General features: G+C 44.4%; 1 protein-coding gene across 4 annotated transcripts in view; it reads right to left on the reverse strand.

The window, feature by feature from the left end:
* The window catches only part of LOC133623874 (protein eva-1 homolog A), a 285,918-nt gene that overhangs the window by 216,164 nt on the left and 52,544 nt on the right, over nt 1-17,210 (reverse strand). The window contains exon 2 of one of the 4 annotated variants that reach the window (XM_072916260.1): nt 9,969-10,040. The exons of the other annotated variants lie outside the window; for them this stretch is intronic. Within the exon in view, the coding sequence (XP_072772361.1) occupies nt 9,969-10,040 (72 nt within the window). The remainder of the gene's footprint in view (nt 1-9,968; nt 10,041-17,210) is intronic. 4 annotated transcript variants of the gene reach the window in all.

Consider the following 17,210-nt stretch of genomic DNA (forward strand, 5'->3'; position numbering starts at 1 on the left):
CTCACCTTATGAGTAGCCTCTGATTTACTGCAGAGAGTGGTGAGGACGGCGGAAAAGATCATAAGGACTCCTCTTTCTCCTATCCAGGAAATCGCAAAAAGCTGCTGCCTGACCAGGGCTCAGAAAATCTGCAGAGACTCCTCCCACACCCACCAAGGACTGTTGTCACTGCTGGACTCTAGAAAGAGGTTCTGCAGTCTCCGTAGCAGAACTTCCAGGTTCTGTAACAGCTTCATCCCTCAGGCCATCAGACTCTTGAACGCATCATAATAATACCCTCAATTCCCTCCCCCAAAACGGATTAACTCGCTGGAATACAAAGACAACATAACATACATCCATAAACGTGGATGCATATGCAGAAGTGTAATATATTTATCTGTACAGTAATCTATTTAATTATATCTGCACCTTATTGCTCTTTTATCCTGCACTACCATGAGCTAATGCAACAAAATTTAGTTCTTATCTGTACTGTTAAGTTCACATTTGAATGACAATAAAAGGAAGTAAATTGGTTATACTTGTATAGCTCTTTTCTACCTTCAAGGTACTCAAAGCGCTTTGACACTATTTCCACATTCACCCATTCATTCACACACTGATGGCGGGAGCTGCCATGCAAAGCCCTTGCCACGACCCATCAGGAGCAAGGGTGAAGTGTCATGCTCAAGGACACAATGGACGGGGACGGCGTGGCGTGGTTGGGAGAGTGGTCGTGCCAGCAACCTGAGGGTTCCTGGTTCGATCCCCACCTTCCACCAACCTCGTCACGTCCGTTGTGTCCTTGGGCAAGACACTTCACCCTTGCTCCTGATGGGTCATGGTTAGGGTTAGCGTGTGAATGTGTGGGTGAATGGGTGAATGTGGAAATAGTGTCAAAGCGCTTTGAATACCTTAGAGGTAGAAAAAAGCTATACAAGTATAACCAATTTACCATTTACGTGACTAAGTTGGTAGAAGCTGGGGATCAAACCAGGAACCCTCAGATTGCTGGCACGGCTACTCTCCCAACCGCGCCACGCTGTCCCCTAAGTCTAAGTCTAAAAATGTGTAGAATAAATATTAAATTTCAACATTTTTGTCAACAAATATTTGCTTCAGCCTGCGACACATAGTCATTTTGATAGTAGGCAAATATAGCTAATATAGACACTTACATACAGCCGATTGTATTGCACCATATGTCCCGGCAAGAAATCTGCGTTCAAAGAACTCCGGCTTATTAGTGATTCCCAGAGCCCAAAAAAAGTCTGCGGGCTATAGAGCGTTTTCTATTCGGGCTCCAGTACTATGGAATGCCCTCAATCAATCAATCAATCAATTCCTTTATTGTCATTGTCATAATAACACTTAAGTCATACATGAACAACGAGGTTTTGTTTGAGCTTTGTCCAGCGGCATAGAAACTGCATTGATGTGCAGGTTGACAATAGTTCCCGTTTTAGCATTTTAGCAGGAAGATCGCGATAAGAGGGACGTGGGGGTGGGAACAGTCAGATGTCTGATGGGTGTTACGTTGATGTTGCAGCAATGCAATGTCCAGAGCACAATTATTGAGGTGGTGAAGAGTGAGGTAATAAGATGGTCCGGGGCAGCAAAGGGGCAGGATGTTCATTTAGCAGTCTCACAACCTGGGGATACAGACTGTGAGACATTCTGGTGGTCCTGGCGCGAATCGATCTATACCTCCTTCCAGAGGGTAGCAGGTTGAAGAGACCATGTGCTGGGTGGTATCTGTCCTTCAGGATGTTGTGTACTCGCTTTAGGCAGCGAGTTGTGTACATGGCACTCATCTCTGGGAGTATGTAACAGGTAACAGTTATAGATGCTACCTCAGTAGAAGCATTTAAGTCCCATCTTAAAACTCATTTGTATACTCTAGCCTTTAAATAGACCCCTTTTTTAGACCAGTTGATCTGCCGTTTCTTTTCTTTTCTCCTCTGCACCCCTCTCCCTTGTGGAGGGGTAAGGGGACACAGGTCCGGTGGCCATGGATGAAGTGCTGGCTGTCCAGAGTCGGGACCCGCGGTGGACCTGTGCATCAGTTGGGGACATCTCTGCGCTGCTGACCCGTCTCCGCTCGGGATGGTTTCCTGCTGGCCCCACTATGGACTGGACTCTCACTATTATGTTAGATCCAGTTTTTCCTTGCCCGCGGATATCGTTGTGGCTTGTGCAGCCCTTTGAGACACTTGGGATTTAGGGCTATATAAATAAACATTGATTGATTGATTGATTGATCATGTGTTGCCTTCATTATAACACTTATTAAAGACTTTTCATTTTTTGCGGCTCCAGACAGATTCGTTTTTTGTATTTTTGGTCCAATATGGCTCTATCAACGTTTTGGGTTGCCGACCCCTGGGTTATCCCAAAGAGGGTTTTGCTCTCCCTTAGACGTTTGACTTTAGCTTTCTTTTATTACGTTTGCATGCTGCTTTCAACTTGAAAATGGCAAGGTAAAATGTAAACATCCATCCATCCATCCATCTTCTTCCGCTTATCCGAGGTCGGGTCGCGGGGGCAGCAGCCTAAGCAGGGAAGCCCAGACTTCCCTCTCCCCAGCCACTTCGTCCAGCTCCTCCCGGGGGATCCCGAGGCGTTCCCAGGCCAGCCGGGAGACATAGTCTTCCCAACGTGTCCTGGGTCTTCCTCGTGGCCTCCTACCGGTCGGACATGCCCTAAACACCTCCTTAGGGAGGCGCTCGGGTGGCATCCTGACCAGATGCCCGAACCACCTCATCTGGCTCCTCTCGATGCGGAGGAGCAGCGGCTTTACTTTGAGCTCCCCCCGGATGACAGAGCTTCTCACCCTATCTCTAAGGGAGAGCCCCGCCACCCGGCGGAGGAAACTCATTTCGGCCGCTTGTACCCGTGATCTTGTCCTTTCGGTCATAACCCAAAGCTCATGACCATAGGTGAGGATGGGAACGTAGATCGACCGGTAAATTGAGAGCTTTGCCTTCCGGCTCAGCTCCTTCTTCACCACAACGGATCGATACAGCGTCCGCATTACTGAAGACGCCGCACCGATCCGCCTGTCGATCTCACGATCCACTCTTCCCTCACTCGTGAACAAGACTCCGAGGTACTTGAACTCCTCCACTTGGGGCAAGATCTCCTCCCCAACCCGGAGATGGCACTCCACCCTTTTCCGGGCGAGAACCATGGACTCGGACTTGGAGGTGCTGATTCTCATCCCAGTCGCTTCACACTCAGCTGCGAACCGATCCAGTGAGAGCTGAAGATCCTGGCCAGATGAAGCCATCAGGACCAAATCATCTGCAAAAAGCAGAGACCTAATCCTGCAGCCACCAAACCGGATCCCCTCAACGCCTTGACTGCGCCTAGAAATTCTGTCCATAAAAGTTATGAACAGAATCGGTGACAAAGGGCAGCCTTGGCGGAGTCCAACCCTCACCGGAAACGTGTCCGACTTACTGCCGGCAATGCGAACCAAGCTCTGACACTGATCATACAGGGAGCGGACCGCCACAATCAGACAGTCCGAAACCCCATACTCTCTGAGCACTCCCCACAGGACTTCCCGAGGGACACGGTCGAATGCCTTCTCCAAGTCCACAAAGCACATGTAGACTGGTTGGGCAAACTCCCATGCACCCTCAAGGACCCTGCCGAGAGTATAGAGCTGGTCCACAGTTCCACGACCAGGACGAAAACCACACTGTTCCTCCTGAATCCGAGGTTCGACTATCCGGCGTAGCCTCCTCTCCAGTACACCTGAATAGACCTTACCGGGAAGGCTGAGGAGTGTGATCCCACGATAGTTAGAACACACCCTCCGGTTCCCCTTTTTAAAGAGAGGAACCACCACCCCGGTCTGCCAATCCAGAGGTACTGCCCCCGATGTCCACGCGATGCTGCAGAGTCTTGTCAACCAAGACAGCCCTACAGCATCCAGAGCCTTAAGGAACTCCGGGCGGATCTCATCCACCCCCGGGGCCTTGCCACCGAGGAGCTTTTTAACTACCTCAGCAACCTCAGCCCCAGAAATAGGAGAGCCCACCACAGATTCCTCAGGCACTGCTTCCTCATAGGAAGACGTGTTGGTGGGATTGAGGAGGTCTTCGAAGTATTCCCTCCACCGATCCACAACTTCCGCAGTCGAGGTCAGCAGAACACCATCCGCACCATACACGGTGTTGGTAGTGCACTGCTTCCCCTTCCTGAGGCGGTGGATGGTGGTCCAGAATCGCTTCGAAGCCGTCCGGAAGTCGTTTTCCATGGCTTCCCCGAACTCCTCCCATGTCCGAGTTTTTGCCTCCGCGACCGCTGAAGCCGCACACCGCTTGGCCTGTCGGTACCTGTCCGCTGCCTCAGGAGTCCCATGAGCCAAAAGAACCCGATAGGACTCCTTCTTCAGCTTGACGGCATCCCTCACCGCCGGTGTCCACCAACGGGTTCTAGGATTACCGCCACGACAGGCACCAACTACCTTGCGGCCACAGCTCCAATCAGCCGCCTCGACAATAGAGGTGCGGAACATGGTCCACTCGGACTCAATGTCCAGCACCTCCCTCGTGACATGTTCAAAGTTCTTCCGGAGGTGGGAATTGAAACTCTCTCTGACAGGAGACTCTGCCAGACGTTCCCAGCAAACCCTCACAATGCGTTTGGGCCTGCCAGGTCTGTCCGGCATCCTCCCCCACCATCGCAGCCAACTCACCACCAGGTGGTGATCGGTAGAAAGCTCCGCCCCTCTCTTCACCCGAGTGTCCAAAACATGAGGCCGCAAATCCGATGACACAACTACAAAGTCGATCATAGAACTGCGGCCTAGGGTGTCCTGGTGCCAAGTGCACATATGGACACCCTTATGCTTGAACATGGTGTTCGTTATGGACAATCCGTGACGGGCACAAAAGTCCAATAACAAAACACCACTTGGGTTCAGATCCGGGCGGCCATTCTTCCCAATCACGCCTCTCCAGTTTTCACTGTCGTTGCCAATATGAGCGTTGAAGTCCCCCAGTAGAACGAGGGAATCACCCGGGGGAGCACTCTCAAGTACTCCCTCGAGTGAATCCAAAAAGGGTGGGTACTCTGAGCTGCTGTTTGGCGCGTAAGCGCAAACAACAGTCAGGACCCGTCCCCCCACCCGAAGGCGGAGGGAAGCTACCCTCTCGTCCACCGGGTTGAACTCCAACATGCAGGCTCTGAGCCGGGGGGCAACAAGAATTGCCACCCCAGCCCGTCGCCTCTCACTGCTGGCAACGCCAGAGTGGAAGAGAGTCCAGCCCCTCTCGAGAGAACTGGTTCCAGAGCCCTTGCTGTGCGTCGAGGTGAGTCCGACTATATCCAACCGGAACTTCTCTACCTCGCGCACTAGCTCAGGCTCCTTCCCCCCCAGCGAGGTGACGTTCCACGTCCCAAGAGCTAGCTTCTGTAGCCGAGGATCGGACCGCCAAGTGCCCTGCCTTCGGCTACCGCCCAGCTCACATTGCACCCGACCTCTATGGCCCCTGCTATGGGTGGTGAGCCCATTGGAGGGGGGACCCACGTTGCCTCTTCGGGCTGTGCCCGGCCGGGCCCCATGGGGACAGGCCCGGCCACCAGGCGCTCGCCATCGTGCCCCAACTCCGGGCCTGGCTCCGGAGGGGGGCCCCGGTGACCCGCGTCCGGGCGAGGGAAATCTGAGTCTCGGTTCTTGCATTTCCATAGAAGTCTTCGAGCTGCTCTTTGTCTGATCCCTCACCTAGGACCTGTTTGTCTTGGGAGACCCTACCAGTGGGCATGGAAGCCCCCGGACAACATAGCTCCTAGGATCATTGGGACACGCAAACTCCTCTACCACGTTAAGGTGGCAGCTCAGAGAGGAGAAAATGTAAACATATCAATCTCAAATTCTTATTACCAAGACAGAAAGAAAGGCAAACGAATAATAACACTAAGCCTGTTCCAACATGTTCCGTGTTATGTTATGTCTTTGTTTTGTTCCCGAACCACCCAAGAGCTTGGCTCACTGCTTGTCATCAATATTCCCTGATGATGCTCTCCTTAATTTGAAAGGCAGATTGGCCAATGCCCCCCCCCCTCCGGCAGACTGGAGAGCGGAGCCAGAGCAGCTGAAGTAATCCAAACCAGAGACACAAACACTCTGATTGCCAGGTCTTTTCCTCCTGCCTGAGATGGCTTATCTTTCTCACTCCTACGCACGACAACGTGCATGGACAAACCTAAAAGTGTTGGACAAGAACAACAAACACCAACTAACGCCGGAGTCTAGTCACAGTTTATTATACATAAACTGTGTTTACCAATAATTTAGCTTGAAAACATTTATTTTTTTCCATCATTCGAGTACATTCGGGTAGTCTTGTGTAATGCAGTATTTTGTGTCTATTTAGGTATGGTTAACCTGAGTGCTGAAATCGTGGAAAAATATATGTTCTTAGCGCGCCTGAAATGGGCTGTCTGCACTCTCAAAGTGCATGTTTTTGCCAAATGTATTTCATATGCTGTAAACCTAGTTAATAGTTGTTAGTTTCCTTTAATGCCAAACGAACACATACCAATTGTTGGTTAGAAGGCGATCGCCGAATTCGTCCTCGCTGATTTACTAATGTTTTCCAATGTTGTAAATTTGTAGAATAAATATTACATTTCAACATTTCTGTCAACGAAGATTTGCGTCAGCCTGCGACACAGTCATTTTGATAGTAGGCTATTATAGCTAATATAGACACTTAGGGCATGTGTTGCCTTCATTATAAGACTTATATACGGCAGATTTGTTTTTTGTATTTTTAGTCCAATACGGCTCTTTCAACGTTTTGGGTTGCTGACCCCTGCTCTACTAAACCAACCAGGTTTTTCAATGCAGAAATTGAGGGAATCTGCCGAGCGGTTTGTGTGTGTAATTCGATCTAAAAACAACCTCTGGTCTTACTTGGCCATGTTGTTTCCAAACCCAAAACAGGAATCAATGTAGGTTTTATCTATGGAAAACCAGACAATGCAGAGGCCTGAATAATCGGAACTGATGAGGTGTCACATGAAGTGTGGGAGCTTGAACTCAACATGTGCCTGATTTCCCTTTTTTTCCCAATCCATGCAACCAGTGTGCTAACAACAGTGAAAAGCCACCCAAGCGATAGCAACAAGTCAGGGGTCACTTTAAAGAGAGGAACACCACCTCTGTTGTCTGATTCTGGGTGGAGGACATCTGCCAGGCAAAGAGATGGCCTCAGTGTTGGATAGAAGACACACAACAGTCTTCCCTGGGGAGCACTTGCAAACCAAAATCGAGACCCATCAATGTTCTCCCGCGACCCTTTTTTAAGCGCCTGTGTCCCTTTATGACCCCTTCAGGTCAAAGGACACTGCAAGAGGACACTTTTACTCGGTCCATGTGCACCAGGGCACTGCTTATCACTGGTGAAAAGGGGTATGAGAAGGGGTGAAAGGAAGGCGGTCTGCGGTAAGCCCCCCTGCCCGCATGGCGTTTGCATGCATGTCCAGACACAGATAGAGACGCAGCGCGAGAGTGCAAGGCGAGGTGAGATTCGTCATTTTAATGGTCACTTTTATGAGCCTGCGAGAGCTGGGTGGCTGGCAGACGGCCTCATCGCTGACAGGCCAGCAGACAAGAGACAGATGCACCAGTGTGTCTTTATTGTCACTAAGTGAGCAACAGATGGATCCTTCCGCGGTCACTCGCTTGACAGCTGAACACATCTAGGCATTGCGTATGAAATCATGTGATGCCTGGGGCCGGAGGAAATGGTGGTCATTTGGACTAAAGTCACAACAGAAATGGAGATATGAAGAAAAAAAACAACTTTCTTTATATACCATATTTTCCATATATTCACCGCACAAGACTATACTGTACTATAAATAAATGATAAATGGGTTGTACTTGTATATCGCTTTTCTACCTTCAAGGTACTCAAAGCGCTTTGACACTACTTCCACATTTACCCATTCACACACACATTCACACACTGATGGAGGGAGCTGCCATGCAAGGCGCTAACCAGCACCCATCAGGAGCAAGGGTGAAGTGTCTTGCTCAGGACACAACGGACATGACGAGGTTGGTACTAGGTGGGGATTGAACCAGGGACTCTCGGGTCGCGCACGGCCAATCTTCCACTGCGCCACGCCGTCCCTGAATTATTTTCACAGAAATATTTTGTAAATGTTTATTTACATACCTTATAGGGGAACATTATCACAATTTCAGAAGGGTTAAAACCATTAAAAATCAGTTCCCAGTGGCTTATTATATTTTTCGAAGTTTTTTTCAAAATTTTACCCATCACGCAATATCCCTAAAAAAAGCTTCAAAGTGCCTGATTTTAACCATCGTTATAAACACCCGTCCATTTTCCTGTGACGTCACATAGTGAAGCCAACACAAACAAACATGGCGGAAAGAACAGCAAGCTATAGCGACATTAGCTCGGATTCAGACTCGGATTTCAGCGGCTTAAGCGATTCAAACAGATTACGAATGTATTGAAACGGATGGTTGTAGTGTGGAGGCAGGTAGCAAAAACGAAATTGAAGAAGAAACTGAAGCTATTGAGCCATATCGGTTTGAACCGTATGCAAGCGAAACCGACGAAAACGACACGACAGCCAGCGACACGGGAGAAAGCGAGGACGAATTCGGCGATCGCCTTCTAACCAACGATTGGTATGTGTTTGTTTGGCATTAAAGGAAACTAACAACTATGAGCTAGGTTTACAGCATATGAAATACATTTGGCAACAACATGCACTTTGAGAGTGCAGACAGCCCAATTTTCATCAATTAATATATTCTGTAGACATACCCTCATCCGCGCTCTTTTCCTGAAAGCTGATCTGTTAAGTTTTGGAGTTGATGTCAGCAGGCCAGGGAAGCTAGGGTTTTGGCTCGCTCGACTGCGGGAACAAACTGCCGCCATTGCTTGCCGTGCTACCGAGGTCCTTTGTCCCTGAATTGCTCACACACTCAGGCAGATTCAATGGGGGTCTGACGGCAGATTTCTTTGACTTTATCGTTGGAAATGCATCTGCTTTGAGTGTCGCAGGATATCCACACATTCTTGCCATCTCTGTCGTAGCATAGCTTTCGTCGGTAAAGTGTGCGGAACAAACGTCCAATTTCTTGCCACTTTTGCATCTTTGGGCCACTGGTGCAACTTGAATCCGTCCCTGTTCGTGTTGTTACACCCTCCGACAACACACCGACGAGGCATGATGTCTCCAAGGTACGGAAAACAGTCGAAAAAACGGAAAATAACAGAGCTGATTTGACTCGGTGTTTGAGAAAATGGCGGATTGCTTCCCGATGTGACGTCACAACGCTCCGAGAGCGAATATTAGAAAGGCGTTTAATTCGCCAAAATTCACCCATTTAGAGTTCGGAAATCGGTTAAAAAAATATATGGTCTTTTTTCTGCAAAATCAAGGTATATATTGACGCTTACATAGGTCTGGTGATAATGTTCCCCTTTAATTGTTTCCAAACAGTACCACTGCCAACCTTGAGACCTCTGAATTCGGGAGATGGAGATGAAAAATGGGCTGCATGGTCGAGTGGCCAGAAGAAAGACATTTCTGCGCAAATGTCACAAAGTATCCCGCTTACATTACGCCAAACAGCACAGAGACAAGCCTCAAAACCTCTGGAACAAATTTATTTGGAGTGATGGCTTTGTTCTGGCGACTCAACCATGCAGCCCATTTTTCTTCAAGTGCCTCCTTATTGTGCATCTTGAAACAGCCACACCACAATTTTTCAGAGAGTCCTGTATTTCAGCTGAAGTTATTTGTGGATTTTTCTTTGCATCTCGAACAATTTTCCTGGCAGTTGTGGCTGAAATCTTTGCTGGTCTACCTGAATCCCTCATTTTCCACTTCTTAATCAGCATTTGAACACTGATGATTGGCATTCTCAATTCCTTGGATATCTTTTTATACCCCTTTCCTGTTTTATGCAGTTCAATTACCTTTTCTCGCAAATCCTTTGACAATTATTTTGCCTTCCCCATGACTCAGAATCCAGAAACATCCGTGCAGCACTGGATGAAAGATGCAATGGTCTGTCAGAAGCCCAGAAACTCACTGACCTTTTATACACACACATTAATTACAAACAAACATGTCACAGGTGAGGATTGGAACCTTGATTAGCCATTCAAACCTGTTTGTGTCAACTTTTGTGCATGTTATCAGATCAAAGTCACTGGGGTATGTAAACTTTTGATCAGGGTCATTTGGGTACTTTCTTTTGTCATTTTGATTTAAAAAGAGTAAACACAGTTGTTTGCCAATAAATAGCTTCACACAACCATTAAGCATGAGTGGAAGAAAGGTTTTTGTGTTATCGTTCATATTCTCTGAAGAATGGCCAAGAAATCATAAATTCTCCCAGGGTATGTAAACTTATGAGCACAACTGTATGTATATATATATATATATATATATATATATATATATATATATATATATATATATATATATAATAAGTCATCGTCTTAGACCGGGGGTCAGCAAATGCCGCATGTGGCTCTTTAGCGCCGCCCTAGTGGCTCCCTGGACCTCTTTCAGAGATGTGAAAATGGAAAAAGATGAAGAAAAAAATATATATATATATTTATTATATTTTCTGTAGGAGAACAAACATGACACAATCAATCAATCAATCAATCAATCAAAGTTTACTTGTATAGCCCTAAATCACGAGTGTCTCAAAGGGCTGCACAAGCCACAACACCATCCTCAGCTCAGATCCCACATCAGGGCAAGAAAAAACTGAACCTAATGGGATGACAATGAGAAACCTCCTGGGAGACCGGTGCAATGGACGTCGAGTGGATCTAGCATAATATTGTGAGAGTCCAGTCCATAGTGGATCTAACATAATAGTGTGACAGTCCAGTCCACAAACCTTCCTAATTGTTAGAAATCCCACTGTTTATACTAAACATGCTTCCCTGATGACAGTATTTGGCAAGCACCGTTTTGTCTTTCTCAGATGCTCCGTGCAACTTTCTCCGATGCTGCCACAGAAAGACGTGTTTTATGCCACTCCTCCTTTGTCTCGTTTTGTCCACCAAACGTTTTATGCTGTGCGTGAATGCACAAAGGGGAGCTTTGTTGATGTTATTGACTTGTTGGAGTGCTAATCAGGGATATTTGGTCAGTGCATGACTGCAAGCTAATCGATGCTAAAATGCTATTTAGGCTAGCTGTATGTACATATTGCATCATTATGCTTCGGTTGTAGGTATATTTGAGCTCATTTAATTTCCTTTACCTAAGTCCTTTGTGTATTTCATTTATATTTGCATGTCTCATGACACATTATCTGTATGTAATAATGGCTGCATTTCTCATAGTTGTTTGTGTGCCATGTTGTTCCAGACCACAGCAAACATTACCCAGCTTGCAAAGATTGTAATAAATCCATTAGAAGAAGACAGCCTGCCGTTTCCTTTAACTTGGACACACACATCTATACCTTTGGCCATTCTGAGCCAGTCCTTTCCAGAAGTTATCTCATCCTGTGAGAAGCCTCCATTTTACTAATGATTTCCAATGTTGCAAAAATGTGTAGAATAAAAATTCAAATCCAACATTTCTGTTAACGAAAATTTGCGTCAGCCTTTGATAGTAGGCTAATATAGCTAATATAGACACTTCCATCATGTGTCTCCTTCATTACAACGCTTATATGAGACTTTTAAAGTCATTTTGATAGTAGGCTAATACAGCTAATATAGACACTTCCATCATGTGTTTCCTTCATTACAACACTTATATGAGACTTTTAAAGTCATTTTGATAGTAGGCTAATATTGCTAATATAGACACTTAAATCATGTGTTGCCTTCATTACAACACGTATACAAGACTTTTAAAGTAATTTTGATAGTAGCCTAATAGAGCTAATATAGACACTTACATCATGTGTTGCCTTCATTATTACACTTATATAAGGCTTTTATTTTTTTGCGGATCCAGACAGATTTTTTATTTTTTATTTTTGGTCCAATTTGGCTCTTTTAACATTTTGAGTTGCCGACCCCTAGTTTAAACCAATCATGAAATAAAGTAAGTAAAAATGAATGTTTGAATACTTAAGTGTTTCATTAAACCCTTTTTTGGTCAAGGGACAGTGTTTGCTTTAATCCATATAAACATATAAAACCTTGATGGAGGTGTTTGAATGTTTTTTTAAGAGCGTTGTAGGCAAAATATCAATCAATCAAAGTTTATTTATACAGCCCTTAATCACAAACGTCTCAAAGGGCTGCACAAGCCACAAGGACAAAAATAGAGCGACTCCCATAGGTTCCATTTTAAGCAGACTTTTGATCACATTTATTTACTTTTTACAATGCTTAAAAAAAAACATACTGTATGTGTTCTTGTTTTACGTAATGATTGTGAATGATAGGCACAATTAAAAATAAAGTGCAGTTCCCCTTTAAGCATATCAGTTTTGAAGTAATCATGGACCAGGGTGACAAAAACATACAAATAAGTGATCAAAATAATAATTTTATGTGCATTTATCCACACTCTCTACGCAGGGAAATGGGCTCCAGTTCTGCCGATGACATCACACCCAGAGGGGGCGGAATATCGAGTCCGGCGATGGAAAAGGGGACGTTTCAAGTACAGTTACCGTATTTTCTGGACCATAGAGCGCAAAGGATTATAAGGCGTACTGCCGATGAATGGTCTATTTTCGATCTTTTTTCATATATAAGGTGCACTGGATTATAAGGCGCATTAAATTAGTCATATTATTATTATTTTTTTTATAAATGTAAACAACTTCCTTGTGGTCTACATAACATGTAATGGTGGTTCTTTGGTCAAAATGTTGCATAGATGATGTTTTACAGATCATCTTCAAGCCGCTTTCTGACAGTCACTTCCGGATGCGCCCTTTTGTGGGCAGTCTTATGCACCTTCGTCAGAGTCTTCTCCCCGTCATCTTTGTTGTAGCGGTGTAGCGTGCAAGGACGGGTGTGGAAGAAGTGTCAAAAGATGGCATTAACTGTTTTAATGACATTCAGACTTCACTTCAATCAATAACGGAGCAGCATCTCCTCATCCAAAAACAACAAGTTGTATCCCGTGAAAAACCGTCCGACCGGAACTCTCTAATAACTAAAGTTCCATGGGCGAATAATGTAAACTCCCTACACCGGTATGTTTTAGCGCTTTCATGGCAAGTTTACTGACAGATATAAGAACTTTACACTACTTTATATTAGAAATGGCAACAGTGGAGGATAAATGTCCCATAACTAGAGAAAAAGAAAAAGCTTATCGACTACAACGGCGGACGTGCACAATTTTTCAGGACTTATGCAGATCCCAAATACAGATCAGCAGGTACCAGAAGGTAAGAAAAGTTTCTTTTGCATAATATTGCAAAACAAAACGCCAGATAATATGTCTTACCTTATACACACACCATAATAATACCCGCAGGTTGAAGCACAGTACAATCCATCAAGCGGTGCGGCTTCATAGCTTACCAAAGTCGTACTAAAACATTTTGATGGATTTTTGAGCGCCGTGTGTAATGTTCTATACTTTCATTGGAACATATAAAATGTTGGTGTTGTTTACTTGAGTCATATTGCAGTCTACACACATCTCTTATGTGTGACTGCCATCATATAACAGCCTACACGTGTCTCTTATGTGTGACTGCCATCATATTGCAGCCTACACGTGTCTCTTATGTGTGACTGCCATCATATTGCAGTCTACACGTATCTCTTATGTGTGACTGCCATCTACTGGTCACACTTATCATTTCACCATGTACCAAATAAAATTGCTTCGAGGTCTTATGGTCCGAAAAATACGCATAGAAACATAGATTATGTTTTACAGATCGTATGTTGAAGCACAGTACAATCCATCAAGCGGTGCGGCTTCATAGCTTACCAAAGTCGTACTAAAACATTTGGATAGATCTTTGAGTGCCGTGTGTAATGTTCTATCTTTTCAATGGAACTTATACATTGTTGGTGTGACTGCCATCTACTGGTCACACTTATCATCTCACTATGTATCAAATCAAATAGCTTCGAGGTCGGTAAGCAAAACCCGAATTATTCCATACTGGGTTATAAGGCGCACTGTTGGGTTTTGAGAAAAAAAATAAACATTTGCGTGCGCCTTTTAGTCCAAAAAATACGGAAGTTATCTACTGATTACTCAAAAACGAATTAATACTATGAAAAATGTGACTTGTCCATGTGTACCCAGCGGTAGAGAATGGATGGATGGATAGACTGCCAAATTTATTTTCAGGAGCATAAAACCCATTAGGAGAACTTGTTAGTGAAATTTCGGACGCCGTGAGTCCTTCAATGTGTTCTAAAAAGGCGTTTCTTAGTCTAAATCAGTAGTTATTCGAGTTTTTTTAAGCAGAAGAAAGCAACAGGTGGTAATAACAGCAGTGGTAAGACCGTTTGCCTTGGCTCAGATCTTGACCTCTCTGGGACGAATGCATGCTTGGTGGATGAATTGGGAGCTCTCAATTACACAGCAGGCTAATTATTTCAAACTAAGAAGCGATATAGGATAGGATTTGTATCTAGCATTATTTCAAGTATTCAAAGGGAAATGGGTTTGGCTGCATTAACCTGCAAGACGGCGGGCCTCGTTTTTGAGGCCCAAGAATGCACTCTGAAGAAAAGAGAGGTATTTCCAAAGAGAAGAAAAAAAAAAAGGTACAAGTGGGTGGGAGCTGAAAGGCTGAGCTTTGAGGAGAATTAACAAGCTTAACACAGGAGCTTCCATGTGAAAACAAGCAATAGAACAACCCCCGGAGTGGATGAGGGAGAGAAAAGCCATCTGCAAGCACGCCCATAGAGTGGGATTTAGCAAGAAGATCCGCTTCCATTACCAAGGAACCCAGACAGGTTGTCGGGGAAGGACCAGACTGATTGTCAGAGACTACCTAACGGGTCGTCATCGGAAGGCTCCACGAAGAGTTTGTTTTCACAACTACTGAGCAGACTCGTTGGGCAAACACTGTTGCACTTGGAATGTCCAGACATGACGTGCATTCTCTCCTCAAAGTTACTTCTAACAACTGCTTCTAAGGCTTTAAGTCCTGTGGCATCTTCTCATTATACCTGGTGTCAATTAATTAATTTAATTATTAGCCTATTTCTGTTATTAATACTGCTAAAAACACACTGCAAAAAGTCAGTGTTCAAAAACAAGAAAAAAATACAAAAATGAGGGGTATTTTATTTGAACTACCGGTAAGCAAAATTTTCTGCCAATAGAACAAGAAAATTCTGCTGGTCAAGACTTTCCAAAACAAGTAAAATTAAAGCTGCAAGCAGCGTTGGACGGGGCCGACTTTTGCTGTTGTTTCCCGCCTTTACCCATTCAACAAGGTATTGTTTGTAGAATTTAGAGGACAGAAATGAAATGACTCCATTTCACATTGTCATTATGGGGTATTGTGTGTAGAATTTTGAGGACAAAAAAGAAATAATTCCATTTCACGTTGTCATTATAGAGTATTGTGTGTAGAATTTTGAGGAAAAAAATGAATTAATTCCATTTCACATTGTCATCGTCTACTGTTAGTCCTAAGTGTCCCAATACTTTTGTCAATTGTTAGTCCTAAGTGTCCAAATACTTTTGTCCAGTGTTAGTCCTAAGTGTCCCAATGCTTTTGTCTAGTGTTAGTCCCAAGTGTCCCAATACTTTTGTCTAGTTAGTCCTAAGTGTCCCAATACTTTTGTCTACTTGTATTCCATAAGTGTCCCAATACTTTTGCCTAGTGTTAGTACTAAGTGTCCCAATACCTTTGTCTACATGTAGTCCATAAGTGTCCCAATACTTTTGCCTAGTGTTAGTACTAAGTGTCCCAATACCTTTGTCTACATGTAGTCCATAAGTGTCCCAATGCTTTTGCCTCGTGTTAGTCCTAAGTGTCCCAATACTTTTGTCTAGTTAGTCCTAAGTGTCCCAATACTTTTGCCTAGTGTTAGTCCTAAGTGTCCCAATACTTTTGTCTACTTTTAGTCCATAAGTGTCCCAATACTTTTGCCTAGTGTTAGTCCTAAGTGTCCCAATACTTTTGTCTACTTGTAGTCCATAAGTCTCCCAATACTTTGCCTAGTGTTAGTCCTAAGTGTCCCAATACTTTTGTCCTGTGTTAGTCCTAAGTGTCCCATTACTTTTGCCTAGTGTTAGTCCTAAGTGTCCCAATACTTTTGTCTAGTGTTAGTCCTAAGTGTCCCAATACTTTTGTCTAGTGTTAGTCCTATGTGCTAGTTTGAAGCCGATACGACAAACGCGCTCAGAGGAGATAATGTTTGAAAAAAGGTGACAGGTTTTTACAAAACTTTTGTTTTGAAGGGGGAACTGCAAACTTCTTGTTGATTTTTGCTGGGGTTTGTCAATATATGAAATGTAGGTCTAAGTGAGACCTACATAGAGGTTTTTGTTTCATGTCTCTAAGACATTCCTACTGGAAGTTACAGGCAGTTTAGAGTTTTCTTCTTAGGAGCAGTTGTGTCTGTGTTTTCTTCCTAGGGGGCGCTAGAGCGCAATTTTGAGTTTTGAGGTTGGGTTTTTTTATTAGATCGCAATTTTTGCCAGTCCTGATGTGTGTGTCCAGTTTGGTGAGTTTTGAAGCATGTTAAAGGGGTCAAATTACAGCTCAAAGAGGCAAAAGTGACTGTTTTTAGTAAACTTCAACATGTTCTATCTACACTTCTGTTAAAATTTACAAACCCTGTTTCCATATGAGTTGGGAAATTGTGTTAGATGTAAATATAAACTGAACACAATGATTTGCAAATCCTTTTCAACCCATATTCAGTTGAATGCACCACAAAGACAAGCTATTTGATGTTCAAACTCATAAACTTTTTTTTTTTGCAAATAATAATTAACTTAGAATTTCATGGCTGCAACACGTGCCAAAGTAGTTGGGAAAGGGCATGTTCACCACTGTGTTACATGGCCTTTCCTTTTAACAACACTCAGTAAACGTTTGGGAACTGAGGAGACCAATTTTTGACGCTTCTCAGGTGAAATTCTTTCCCATTTTTGCTTGATGTACAGCTTAAGTTGTTCAACAGTCCGGGGTTCTCCGTTGTGCTATTTTAGGCTTCATAATGTGCCACACATTTTCAATGGGATACAGGTCTGGACTACAAGCAGGCCAGTCTAGTACCCGCACTCTT

Source organism: Nerophis lumbriciformis, linkage group LG26, assembly GCF_033978685.3.
Source record: "Nerophis lumbriciformis linkage group LG26, RoL_Nlum_v2.1, whole genome shotgun sequence".
Taxonomy (NCBI): Eukaryota; Metazoa; Chordata; class Actinopteri; order Syngnathiformes; family Syngnathidae; genus Nerophis; species Nerophis lumbriciformis.